The sequence below is a fragment of the Mytilus californianus genome, unplaced genomic scaffold (genome assembly GCF_021869535.1).
Source record: "Mytilus californianus isolate M0D057914Y unplaced genomic scaffold, xbMytCali1.0.p SCAF_2, whole genome shotgun sequence".
Taxonomy (NCBI): Eukaryota; Metazoa; Mollusca; class Bivalvia; order Mytilida; family Mytilidae; genus Mytilus; species Mytilus californianus.
The window spans coordinates 104,198,337-104,213,063 of NW_026262668.1; the positions used below are offsets into that span (position 1 = coordinate 104,198,337).

Sequence of the window (14,727 nt, forward strand, 5' to 3'; positions counted from 1 at the left end):
CATATGTATCTTAGTTTTAGATCAGAATAATGTTTCATTGTCCACTGTCAATATGGTCTAGGTACTCACGCAAAATGTCAAGAGTACATTCTATACAACTTGAATGATTTTTGGATATTGAGTTTAAGTAATGTGTTCAAATTTGAATAACAATTAATAAAATTAAAAAAATTTATCATGTCAAAAAAGTTTAATCCCAGACTGTCTGCAAATATTAACTGTAAAAAACTAAGTCCATCTATCAGATAAAATTGAAAATAGAAAAAAAAAATATTTTCAAAAGTTTACTTCCGACATTATCTCTTAATCATAAAAAAGCTTGTGCCAAAGTCTCCTAAAATTCTATGAAGGTTTGATAAAGTAATTGATGTGTAACAAACTTTAACTCCAGACTGTATCTATTTGTTAACTGTAAAAAAAAACTAAGTCCATTTATCAGTTAAATATGAAAAAATGAAAATAAATATTTTCAAATTTTGCTCTGATAATTGTATTTTGGTCAGAATAAGCTTCTGTCCAAATTTCCTAAAATTCCAAGAAGGTTTGACAAAGTCATTGATGACTGAAAAACTTTAACCTCAGACTATATTCACTTATGACCTGTAAAAATAAAATGCTCCGCTGGGGCGCAGCTTGATACGACCGCAGAGGTCAAACCCTGAACAGTTGGGGCAAGTATGGACACAACATTCAAGCTTGATACAGCACTGAATTTGGATTGTAATTAAATATTTGACACAGCATAGGTTTCTGACACAGAATGAAAGTGGTCTAAGAACTTATAATTTTTTAATTTACCTATTCATACATGTGATGGACTGTGAAACTCAGATCAGGAGATTGGGAAATTTTGGTCAGGAGATTAGGACTCAGATCAGGAGGTTTTTAATCGACATAAATTTTGTCGTAAATGTAACCGTGTGCTGTAAAAATGGTCTTTTAAAGTGTGTTTTCTTCAACTTTCCATCCAATTTATTATGTTTATAGTACCCTTGTACTTATAAAGTTTCTCCATCTTTATATTCTACATGTTCAATCTAACATTTTTTTTTTTCAGTATGTTCTTTAAATTTTTTACTTCATATTCTATAAAACAATCATTGCAACCAGAACATTTGTTTAACTATCTGCAAATAGCTTTTGTTTGCATACTCAGAAAATCATTCTAACTGTAAAACAAGGGTCATAGTTATTATATAAATTTCAATTTAAGCCTTGAAAGGAAGTATAGAATCCTCAAATATATTTCAAATTATTATTTTTTTATTTGTCCTAAGACATTTAAAATCATTTATTTACCATCCTTTTATGATTATTTGTTCAATTTATATTTCATTTATATTCTTTTAAAAATTTTCATTATTAAAAGGAAAGTAACTTAAAACAGGATAAATCAAGGGAAGTAACCCAATAAATACACAGTTTTTGTTTCACAACGGCAGTTAGCCTGAGGTAAAAAAATCGTTGATTACCAGTATGTTTGACACCAAAGCTAACAAGTGAAGCCATATAATTATGCATGTTAATTGATTTACAGGTAAAATATAACTTCAGGTAATGTGAGTTACACCAGATGCCTGAGATGATATGTTGTGCAGAAATTTTTCATTCATGAAAAACTTCATACACGGGATAATTTCCTCTTCAACGGGAGGTTGGGAGGAGACTCCTGAAAACAGGATTATTGTACTCCTGTCGGGAGGTTCACATGTATGCTATTCAAACCATATCATTATTATTTGCTTTTATATATAAATCAGAAATAACCAATTTAAAATGGAAAATTTTAAATAAAAAAAAAAGGAAAAAAAAATCCCCCCCCCCAAATTTTTTGAACCCCCTTATGATTCAATACCCCCACACTCAATCCCAGCTTTCCCTTTGTGGTATGGTACCTTGCAGTACAATTTTAGAGAGATCCATTCACTTGAACACAAGTTATTGTCTGGAAACTAGAAAAATGCTTGTTTTTTGGTCCCTTTTTGGCCCCTAATTCCTAAATGTTTAGGGCAATTACCCCCAAACTCTAACCCAGCTTTCCCTTTGTGATATGGAACCTTGCAGTACAATTTCATAAAGATCCATACACTTACACACAAGTTATTGTCCTGAAACTGAGAAAATGCTTGTTTTTTTGCCCTTTTATAGCCCCTAATTACTAAAATTTTGAGGGAATTACCCCCAAAATTAATCCCAGCCTTCCCTTTGTGGTATGGTATCTTGCAGTACAATTTCAGAGAGATCCATACACTTGAACACAAGTAATTGTCTGGAAACTAGAAAAATGTTTATTTTTTGCCCCTTTTTGGCCCCTTTTTCCTAAACTTTTTGGGAAATTACCCCCAAACTCAATTCCAGCTTTCCCTTTGTGATATGGAACCTTGTAGTACAATTTCATAAAGATCCATACACTTACAAACAAGTTATTGTCATGAAACTAGAAAAATGCTTGTTTTTTGCCCCTTTTTTGCCCCTAATTCCCAAAATTTGGAGGAAATTACCCCCAAAAATCAATCCCAGCATTCCCTTTGTGATATGGAACCTTGTGATACAATGTCAGAGAGATCCATACACTTACACACAAGTTATTGTCATGAAACTAGAAAAATGCTTGTTTTTTGCCCCTTTTTGGCCCCTAATTCCTAAAATTTGGAGGCAATTACCCCCAAAATCAATCCCAGCATTCCCTTTGTGATATGGAACCTTGTGGTACAATGTCAGAGAGATCCATATACTAACACACAAGTTATGTCTGGAAGTTTCAAAAATGCTTATTTTTGGCCCCTAATTCCTTAACTGTTAGTACCATAACCCCCAAAATCAATCCCCACCTTCCTTTTGTGGTATTGAACCTTATGGTAAAATTTCATTGAGATCCATTCACTTAAACTAAAGTTAGAGTGCGAAAACTAATGTGTCTTCGGATGACGACGCCGGACGACGACGACGACGCCAACGTCATACCAATATACGACCACAAAAATTTTTTTGCGATCGTATAAAAATAAGTCCATTTATCAGTAAAATACAGAAAATGAAAAGAAATATTTTCAAAATTTTGCCCTGAATACTGTCTTTTGGTTATAAACAAGCTTCTGTCCAAATTTCCTAAAATTCCATGAAGGTTTGACAAAGTTATTGTTGACTCAAAAACTTTAACCTCAGACAAAATCTGAATGTTAACTATAAAAAAAAATAAGTCCAATTATTAGTAAAATATGGAAAAATGAAAATAAAAATTTTCTAAATTTTGCTCTGGATACTGTATTTTGGTCATAAACAAGCTTCTGTCCAAATTCATAAAATCCAATGTAGGTTTGACAAAGTTATTGATGTCTAAAAAAACTTTAACCACAGACTGAACCTAAATGTTGATGACGCAGATGACGTAATCTAGGATCCCTGTCTCGCTTTTTTGAAATAAAGTTACCAGGCTCGACAAAAACATGTACACTAAAGAAATACTGGTGACTTACAGGTGCCCTGACTTGTTTAGTAGAATCCCTTTCTCTTAGAGTGGCAGTATAAGGTGATTTTAAGCTATCAAAGTCGATGGTTATACCGTATGGTATAGATATCTGATCTGTTCTGGCATAACGTCGACCTATTGATCCACTACTGTCATCAACCTTGTGAGATATGTCATGCATTGTCAGGGCCTTTGCTGAAATACAAAAAAAAATCCATATCTAAACATAATAATAATACATGTAATTAGCAAAAAATAGTTCTTAGAGAATCAAAATTTTAATTAAAAATTTTCGTTCTTTTCTATAGGTAACTTAAGACTTTGACCATTTAGTTTAGATATAATTCTGATTAGTATTGTTCCCGTCTGGCATTTTTCTTTCCTTGTTACCTTTGAATAGTCTAACAGCATTCTTCATTCTGAATTTGAAAAGCATCATGCAAATATATTGAAAAGTGAAAAAAAAATCCTATTTCCTGCTGACTAAAATGTATAAGTTTGATCTTAGCTTTAAAATGGAAAAGACACCACATTCCTACACAAATATAAATGCTGTAAATATACAGATCAAATCAAAAGATGAAATGTTAATTGAGAAACCCTCTATAAAGTAATATCATGTCTTCCTAATTGGTTGGCATCTAGGTAAATGTACAGGAGACAACAGTTATAACAATCTCATGAAATACTGATAAATAATGTATAGAATATAGAAATATTTAATTCATTTACACATGGGACTAGCATTTGATTGTTTGGTAGATCTGGTGAATTTCCAATTCCAATTCCAACTTAAATTGGGAATAAGTGGTTGCTAATGTAGTTGGGAATTACAACCCGTCCCCATCCCATGAAAAATCTATGTTTTTTTAACTGGAAACTGATATTTTTGAAGCTCTTTCTATGTCCACGGGGAAAAACTTCTGCAAAACTTGCAAATCTAGATCAAGACTCATACTTAATCTTTAACTTCTTATGATATGACTATATACTTAATATATAATTGTCTGAATTAGAAATTACAGAAAAAAGAGCAGAAAAATGATATTTTCAAGCCATTTTCGAGGCACAAGGTCTGAAACTTCCAAAACGATTGCTCAATCGGAAATGAAACTCAACCTTGATCTGTAATTTCTTATGATATGACTTTTTACCTAATACTTTATAAACTGATTCAGGAATGGGATAAAAAGTTGTTTTTTATGTCCTAGGGAAGTAACTTATGCATAAAATGCTAATTGAAAACAAAACTCATATTTAATCTTTAACTTCTTATTATGATATGACTACCATGTATACTAAACATTTAATCAATTGAATAAGGAATAAAAGAAAAATTGTTTAGGATTTTGTTTGCTGATTTTACTCCCATGTTTAGTTACCAGTAATGTTAGTCTTTTTAGCTCATCAACATAAACATTAAATATCATTTTTAAACTAGACACCCTGAGGATGATTGTGGGCAAATTTGGCTCCTATGGACAGTGAAGTTCCACAGGAAATTTTCATAAACATTAATGAATGATAAACAACTGATAATGGATGGACAAACGGTGCTAAGTGTTTCAATAGATATAAAATCACTTTATATGTGGTATCAAAATGCATTAAATGTCATGGTACATCTGAATGGACATCCTTTTGTAAAATCATATACTTACAAAGCTCCTTAACTAAAAGGTGAAATTCTTTGTTGCCACTTAAAGGTAACACTGAGCACTTGTATGGTGCTATCTCTGCTGGCAGTGATAGATACTGAAAATAAAATTGTTATACCAGCTTGAAATAAATTCATTAACAAAATATTTTCAAACTATTCTCTGTTTATGTTGTATTAAATTAGTATATATGAGGTCTGATTAAAACCACGCCAAACAGCTTATATTATATCCCCCACTTTTGCTAATAAGGCTTAATTGTTAATCAGTTATTGACATAAAATAAATGGTGAACAGCATATATCTCCTACTATTGATAGCAAGACATAACTAAAAGTAGCTTATTGACATATAACCATACTGAACAGAATAATATCTGCATACAGTAATAAAAAGTGTAAAATCATAAAGTAAGAACATCAACATATTGTTAGAAAGTAAAACTAAAGAATTGTTTCATTTCAAATATAAAGTGTAGACGTTGTATCATCCAATTACTTTCTCTGAATTGAAATGGCAAAGTCAGTGTTTTGATATGAAACATCAAAAATCAATCAGATAAAAAATAAACTATTGTAAACATAGAAATTGTTGCCTATTTTGCATTTACCGGTACCATAAATGTGTGTAAATATACCATGTGCCAATGGTTTATAGAAACCAATAACATAGATGCGATGGTGGAACTTATAGTTGATGAGGAAATTAAACCCCTGAGCAGAAAGCTTATGCATTGAAATTGTGAAAATAACAATCCTAAAAATGTCTATGTTTACAGTATACCTTGAATAAGTTACAGACTGTATGATGTATTTCTATTACGAATCATTCAATTTTAATATATAAACTGTAGCAGTTTTATTTTGTGACGAATAGAGACCTACAAGTAAATTGTGTCCCATTTTTCTCTATAAACTTACTGTTCTTTGTTCATCACCTTCTCTCATCTTAAAATTGTGTTCAAATACAGAATACATAACCCTACCAATACCAAAGGAAGGTTCTATAACGGATGGAACTATTTCTTCAACTGTAAATATAAATATCATAGAGATGAATTTAATTGTTCTGCAATCAACATTTTTATGTCTTTTTAATACTTTCTAAACTTTACATCTAAGATTTTTTTCTAGTATTTATTACAAACCATTTTATAAATCAATTTGTCATGATTGTATTTCTGCTTCAATTTCAGGATCTTTTTTTCGACGGACATTTTGTATGTAGATAGAGTAAAAATATGGGCTTTTTTTGTTGATCAGAGTATAATTGCATAAATACTTTAAAAAATAACCAAACAACTTTATAAAGTATCAATCTCAAAATAACTTAAAACTACAAATAGAGAGCAGATTCACATATAGGTAATGTTTGATAAAAAAAAATATTTGTCATATATTTCATGAAAGCAATGATGGCTTACAACTAGCATTCCAATTTCTAAACATACTTTTGCAAAAGTATCTGGGTTCTTGTTGTTATAACCCATATTTGTTTCAAACAGAAGTATTTTTAACTATTTCTCTGTATTTTTTAGGTTAAAATCAGCAGCAGTATATATGTTGTTTTTATAGAATTGAAAAATGGTATGGAAAAAAATGAAAGTTAAACATTTTAAATATTTTCCCAATATAAACCAACTTGGTATGCAAATAAAATTCTATGTTTTAACCCCATGTAAACAAAATCCTCAATAAAACATGATATTTATGTTTTTGTGTTGCTTATGATAACTAACATGAAGGCAATGAAATATTAAACATGACTGCATATAGTAGGCTGCCATAAAAGTAGTAGAGACACTGTTTTAAACAGAGAAATCATACTAAACCAGAAAAACAGTCAAATTCTATATAAATATAATATTAATTACCATGTAATTTTTTCTGGTATCGCTTTATAATGACCATGTCAGCTGTTACTTTAAAAGTCTGGCTGTTCACTGTAACCTCTACCTCTCTAAAAAATAATAACATAGTAAATACCCCTATAAAATAATAACATGGTAAATACCCCTATAAAATAATAACATAGTAAATACCCCTATAAAATAATAACATAGTAAATACCCCTATAAAATAATAACATGGTAAATACCCCTATAAAATAATAACATGGTAAATACCCCTATAAAATAATAACATGGTAAATACCCCTATAAAATAATAACATGGTAAATACTCCTATAAAATAATAACATGGTAAATACCCCTATAATTTAATCATAATATAACAAGAGTGAACATGCTGAAATGCCTTGCCTGCTTTACTGATCATGACTGAATTTATGCTGAAAGTATTAAGGAAAAACTTTTACTACAGGTATAATTGAAGTATTACACCAAAATAACATTATCAATGATCCATGTATATGAGGTCCAGCTCAGATGAACCATGTCAGACAGACATATACACAGTACTATCATTACATACACTAAATATAGATAACCTACTGTGTATAGTATCAGAGATACAGGCCTAACCAAGAAAACTTAACTTCAACCAGTGAACCATGAAAATGAGGTCAAGGTCATATGGACTTGCTAGACAGACATGAACATCATAAAAATCCTTACATACACCAAATATAGTTGACTTATTGCTTATAGTACCTTTGAAACAGATCTTACCATGAAAATTTTACCTTGACCAATAAACTATGAAAACAAGTTCAAGGTAAGATAAATCCTGCCAGACAGACATGTACATCTAACAATCATTTCATTCACCATTCATACAGTTGATCTATTGCTTATAGAAACAGATAAATCCACAAAAACTTAACATTGACCAATGAACAAAAAAAAATGAGGTCAATGTCAGATTAAACCTGCCAGACAGACATGTACACCTTATAATTGTTCCGATCAAAAAATATAGTTAAACTATTGCTTGTAGTATTTAAGGAAACAAAAAACTTAAACTTGACCAATGAATCATTTTAACAAGGTCAAGGTCAAGGTCAGATGAAACCTGCCAGACAGACAGACATGTACACCTAACAAATTGTTCCATTCACCAAGTATAGTTGACCTATTGCTTAAATTGATTAAATGAGGTTGAGACCAGGTGAAGCCTATCTGACAGAAATGTAGGCCTTACAAGAAACCCATATACCAAAAAGGCATTATAAGTGAGAAATATGCATGACAAAAAACATACAATTTTTAGAAGTCGCTCACCATGAAAATGAGTTCATGACAATGAGGACTTGCCCCTGGATATTTACAACAATTTGAACTTTTTGCTTAGTATCATCAGCATATCTTAATTTCAACCATTGAGGAACTGACAACATGCAAACAGCAGCATTGTTCATCAGAAAGTAAGCATCTGTTCTATAATCAGCAAAGGATTATACTTTTTACTTATCTCAAGCTATACACTCTTTTAATACATGTTTCATAGAACTACTCTTTATTGCTGTGTTGCAAAGTTCCAAGTTCCTCCTTCAGAGGAACCTTAAGATATCATCTTGAAATCGTAATGACCATTTTGAGAGAATTCAAGAGCAAAACTCTGAAATGTTACTGTAAATTTAAAAATGATTGCAATGTTTTTATTAATGCAAAAAATGTCACAGTATCAGGTTCGCAATAATAAAAACTTGCATTCATAACATTGCATAATTTTAGTAGGGATTTAGCTTCACAAGATTTTTATTGGTATCATGTCGTCGTCGTCCGCATCGTCCAAAGACATTTGGTTTCCGGACAATAACTTTAGTATTAGTAAATAGAAATCTATGAAATTTATTCACAAGATTTATAACCACAAAAGGAAGGTTGGGATTGATTTTGGGGGTTATGGCCCCAACAGTTTAGGAATTAGGGGCTAAAAAGGGGCCCAAATAAGCATTTTTCTAGTTTCAAGACAATAACTTGTGGAACGTGTATGGATCTCTCTGAAATTATACCACAAGTTTCCATACCACAAAGGGATGGTTAGGATTGGCTTTGGGGTGTTATGGCTCAAACCGTTTAGGAATTAGGGGCAGAAAAGTGAGAAAAAACAAGGGTGTCCTTGTTAATGGACTATTACTTAAGTACAATGTAGTGTTTGAATTACCTCCCTTACATTGCTTTTAAATTATGTATAAAGAAATATTGTATTATCTTGAGGTGATTAGCTGTCAATTTATTTTTAGAAGTTACTATTTTAATAATTTTAAAAATGCTGATTAAGGTATATTAATTTTAGCCATGATTATGTATGTCATTTTCTATTTTAAGACTTTTATGATGTATTTAAATGGGTTATTATGGTTGTAAACTCTATTGGAAATTTGAATTGAGATTATGACCATATCTTGAGGGAAAGAATTTTTTTTTTGGGAAGGGGGAGGAGGTTTAAAAAAAAATTGGTGGTGGGGGTGGGGACAATTTTCCCCCTCAATTTGAAACAGCATATTGTATTGCACAAAAGCAAAAAATTGAATATAAATTCAAATCATATAACCAATTCTAAGTTCTTTGACTACAGTTTTTCTGTGTCAGAAACCTATTATGTGTCAAATATTGAATTACAATCCAAATTCAGACCTGTATCAAGCGTGAATATTGTGTCCATTTTTGCCCCAACTGTTCAGGGTTGGACCTCTGCGGTCGTATCCAGCTGCGCTCGGCGAAGCAATTTATTGCAATTACATTCATTATATCTTGCATTTTTACCAGTAATCAGTGCTTCACAACAATTAATGGACTCATTATTTTCGGATTTTACAGTAATTGGAGCAAATGTTTTAATTAAAAGTTGACTAGCATTTCACTATATGTAGTACTGCTGCAAGTTCATAGGGCATAAATCCTTCAACTGCTGGTAGATAGTAATGTTACAAAGTTACAAGGTCCTAGTCCAATGCAAATTATGGTTCTCATCCAGAAACTAGTTGTTTTAGATAGATATGATATACCTAAAAAGTGGCAACTATAAGTGTCCCAAATTTTTTTATGTGGAGCATAAAAAACTAGGAATTTATTTATTTACTACTTGACTTTTGAAAGCTATATAATGTAAACAACATATACATATCATACCCATTATCTTTAATTTTTTGTTCTATTTGTTCTATTTCGCTGACTTCAAGTTTGCTAAGATATTCTGAGACTATTTTGGCCTCCTTTTTAAAAGATTTCCCAAGAACCTTCATCTGTGGTTGACATTCAACAACATCTTCTGTTCTGTGTTTATTGTCAAGGATCAAATTATGATACAGACTGATACAAATTCAAGTAAATTTGATCTTATTCCTGTAACAAAGACACATTAAATATCACTTTTCTCAAGTTCTAAAAATTCTAAACCAATAATATTTCCTCATGTTTATTATCTTTTCCATAGTGAAAACTTTAATAAAGAGGTAATTCATGTGAATAATATTTTTATAGAAATATCACAGTTCATATGAAGAAAGTTTTGTATTGTTAATACTCCCATTTAAAAAAATATGTTTCTTCTGATTTTTTTATATTTTATATACTGATTGTAATATATTAACATTGTACAAACCGATGTTTTATATACCAAATCACCTCTTTTATATATATATATATATATATATATATATGTATTTTAAAATTATTCATGCTTATAAGCACAAGTTATGTTCCTTACATCCACAAATGCAGAATGTGATGAAACAAACATCTAATGACCACAAACTTATGTTCTAAAATCATATAAAAAGGATATAGGTTCAGCAAGTTTTCTCTCAGCTACCAATTTGATACCAGTTGCCTTAGTGTGAGCCATCAAATCATAACAAGATCTATCTGCACAACCAATACACTCTATCCAACCCTGAAATATAACATAGTAGCTATATATATTAATCATTGGTAATGGTGGAATACTTTTCAAAGAGAAAGAGAAGCTTATTTAAGTTTTTGGTTCTTTTGTTTTGTACTAAAGTTAAATAAACAAAGTTCAGAAGAAACTTTTAATCTGAGAACTTACAAGAAATATTTTCATATCAACAACAATCAAAAAGGAAACTTTTTTTAAACAATTACACATCATATTAATCGAAATTTTGGGGACAGATTTTCATTGATTTATGTATTGAAATGAAAAAAATATGCCAAGAAGTATCTGTTGAAAATCAATTAAGTGGCAGTAGTTATCTTGGATTTCAAAACAAATCTTAAACCTAAAATGAGGAAGGACCATCATATCATCACACATGCATAATGTGAATTTAATTTCGAAGATAGTTTTCAAAAAATATTTTCATCTGATCAGAAGGGACATGTTTTATAGCAATAATGTATAATTTTAATCAAAATTCTGTGGACAGATTTTCAAGAAAACGAATTTTGAAGTAAAAAATGCATGTTTATTGCCCTTTTATATGTCCATTTTATACATTTATAGACCAGTTTCATAATTTTTAATTGACTGTATCACTGGAGGTATAAAAGCTACATATATGACATTATCAACATGTGACACACATTGATCAAATTTTCAAAAACAGGAGATTTAAGAAACAATTGAAATGCACCAGAATTAAAGAAACAACTAACATTAAAGTTGTTTTTAACCCAAAACTTATGTCACCCTCTTTTATTCTGTATAGATTAGTAAGACAAACAATTCAAACTAGAAAACAAAAATAGCAGACAGCAACCAATGAATTACATTCACCTGACTTGGGACAGGCACATTAAGAATTTGGAGGGGTTAAACATATTTGTGATTGCTCATCCCTCCTTATAACCTGTGACAGCTGTGTAACAATACAACATAAGAACAAACTGTAAAAACCTACTCAGTAGTCTATTTCTTGAGTCTATAGTTCACTTACATATGAAGTTTTACATTCACAATCCCAGCAGTCTTTAGCATAATGAGCCATTTCATTGGACATGTGTTGACGAAATCGTAACTTTTTAGGATCAATTCCAACTCTCATCATGAATAAGTAAATTCTGCCTAAGAAATAGCCTAGTGTTTCATTACAAATCAGACCCTGCAATAAAAATAAAAAACTTTTTTATATAAACAGTGTAGATTTGTTTTCAAAGGAATTAGGATTTTTTCAAAGCTTTTCTATGATTTAAGATTTAATTATATGTCTCTACAGTATGTATCACTCATTTTTTTAATTCACCATATTCTTTTTTTTTTTAAGCACCTAATGTATCATGTCCATCAATCTTTTTCAAATATGGATATTTTGTGTTTTAATAAAGTTCTGAAATTTTTTGTTTGAAATGTTAACTATAGTAGCTCAAATCAATGGACAATTAAAACAAAAACAATAGAACCAAACAAGCAGATTTGATGTTTTATACCTCTTTGACAGCATCACCTAGTCTTTTGACTTCAGCAGGTTTTCCTTCCATCTGATTACAGCCAGAGTAAAGAGTAAGGTTAAGATCTGCTACATTTTCAAACTTTGGATGATCTTTATTGCTGGGATCACAAAAATGTTCTATTTCGGCCATTGTAAATTCTCTAAAAAATTCAGTACAGTTAAAATGTTTGCCATTTTACATAAGACTTTGTAATGTTTTCAAAATATTCCTTCTATTCTTGTTAAATTCACATATAAAAAAATACTTCTATCATGTCTATATACTCTTCTGCAGTCTACAGGAGAAAAAAATTGATAGCTCCACTTTTAATTTCACATACTTAAATATTCATACTTAAAATACCGGTAGTTTTTATTCCACACATCACTTTCCAGAGAAGTATTTCAAATGTGATGTAGAGTTCCAGCCAGTATTTGAAAAATGAAGGGTGCTAATCTAAATAAAAGGTCACTTTATCTAGTAAACAGAATTTGAAAATTCACTTTTAAGGGTGTATAAACAGTGTTGAAAAAGGGATACTTTATATTTTCATATTGTTTGTTAAATAGGACATTTTTATATTCTAAGTAGTTTGATAGATGATTTATTCTGTTTTTTTCAGTTTTACAACAAGGGTCTTGCTGGAAAACTGTGTTGCTATTTGATTGTTTTTATCAAGACATGTTAGAGAAGCAATCATTTTGCTATATTTCAGTAATGAATTATATTCTTAACAATTCCACGATGCATATTAATATGAAAATAAAGAGATGTGGTAATGAAAGCGTAACACACTTATAATTATTTGTACAGAGGATGAGTATCTGAGATCAAAGTGTTCTTAAAATGCTTAAAGAGTTGTCTTACCTGACTCTTATAAGGCCAGCTCTAGGTGAGATTTCATTTCTAAATGCATTACCAATCTGGGCTGCAGCAAATGGGAGTTTACCTTGGTTAAATTCAAGAAGTCTTTTAAAATTTACAAAAATGCCCTGAGCTGTTTCTGGTCTCAAAAATCTATATAAAAAAATAAGACATAAATTTTGAAATCAGGAGATGTGGTATGACTGCCAATGATACAACTATCCATAAAGACCAAAGGACAAAGTTGTGAACAATTACAGGTCAACATAAGACCTACAACTATGAGCAAAACCCATACCACATAGTAGGCTATATTCTTAATTGATTTAAATATGCCGTTTGATAAAAGTATTTCTTCACTGTAAAAACATGTGAATTGTCTATAGTAAATTAGTATGATATCATGCAGAGTCCTTTATCAGTGACACTTTGTCCTTTTCACATATCAAAATGCAATGTAAAAATACTCTTGTTTCATTTGTTGAAATCTGTGAAACAGAGGCAACACAAATGGACACAACTCCCAATTTATAGAAACCACTGTGGTTGAAAACCAAGAGTTAATATGCAATATGGTAGAATTCATTAAGGGTAGCAATCTCTCAAACTGAGGTCAACCCACTGGTCAAATGAAATCTGTAATGTTTTTGTACATATTATTAATTCACATACAAACTATTTTTAAACCTATCATTTTTGAGCTACAACTATATCCAAACAGATATATACTCCTCCAAACCACTCCACTTACCAGATACTAATGATCAATCATTCATAGTAACTAAGGAATAGACCTCATCATCAAAATATAACAGTAAAGTTTCATTTTATGCACAAACTTCAACAACCCACAATAGTAAGGGCTTATATACTAACCCTTTTATATGACCAGTTGGTCCAATTGATGTAGCAAACATCAGATTAAACTCCATTGGTTCTGAGAGATCATTTCCTGTTATAGGGGACTTCATGTTGTACTGTTTAATTGTCTGTCCCATATCATCTTTACTGAAACCATCAATCTACAAAAAAATTAAACAGTGATAAAGCTATATTTTATAAACCAATTACAACAGGATAGAACATTTTACTACATATTTTCATGATTTCTTCTACATGTGCATAAAAGACTCTGTATTGCCAGTATCTACTTTCAGTAATAGTTTGATCATGCAATCTGTATTCCCAATATGTGTGCTGTCTAACTACTTCTGATTATTTTTCAGAAGCCCCTTGTTTGGAGAGTGCTATGAATCTCTCTTAAAAGGAAACTTGCAACAACTCACCAAGTGGTTCAGCCTGTTGCTAAGCCAAATTTCTGTCCTTTCTCACTTGTCCAGTAGCAAAACACCTTCTGTCTAGGTCAATCCATTGTTCAGAACTACTTATTTGTTTTACTTGTTAATTTGTTGTTATCATGAATATGCATGAAATATTT

At 30.7% G+C, this 14,727-nt stretch overlaps 1 protein-coding gene across 1 annotated transcript in view; it reads right to left on the minus strand.

Moving 5' to 3' along the window:
- Positions 1-14,727, minus strand: part of LOC127730648 (glycine--tRNA ligase-like) — a 29,787-nt gene that overhangs the window by 962 nt on the left and 14,098 nt on the right. Inside the window, exons 7-16 of the mRNA XM_052239147.1 lie at positions 14,166-14,311; positions 13,293-13,442; positions 12,423-12,585; positions 11,933-12,097; positions 10,821-10,926; positions 10,164-10,311; positions 7,001-7,086; positions 6,048-6,157; positions 5,131-5,224; positions 3,477-3,664 (exon numbers count right to left, since the gene is read on the minus strand). Coding sequence (XP_052095107.1) covers positions 3,477-3,664; positions 5,131-5,224; positions 6,048-6,157; positions 7,001-7,086; positions 10,164-10,311; positions 10,821-10,926; positions 11,933-12,097; positions 12,423-12,585; positions 13,293-13,442; positions 14,166-14,311 — 1,356 coding nt within the window. The remainder of the gene's footprint in view (positions 1-3,476; positions 3,665-5,130; positions 5,225-6,047; positions 6,158-7,000; positions 7,087-10,163; positions 10,312-10,820; positions 10,927-11,932; positions 12,098-12,422; positions 12,586-13,292; positions 13,443-14,165; positions 14,312-14,727) is intronic.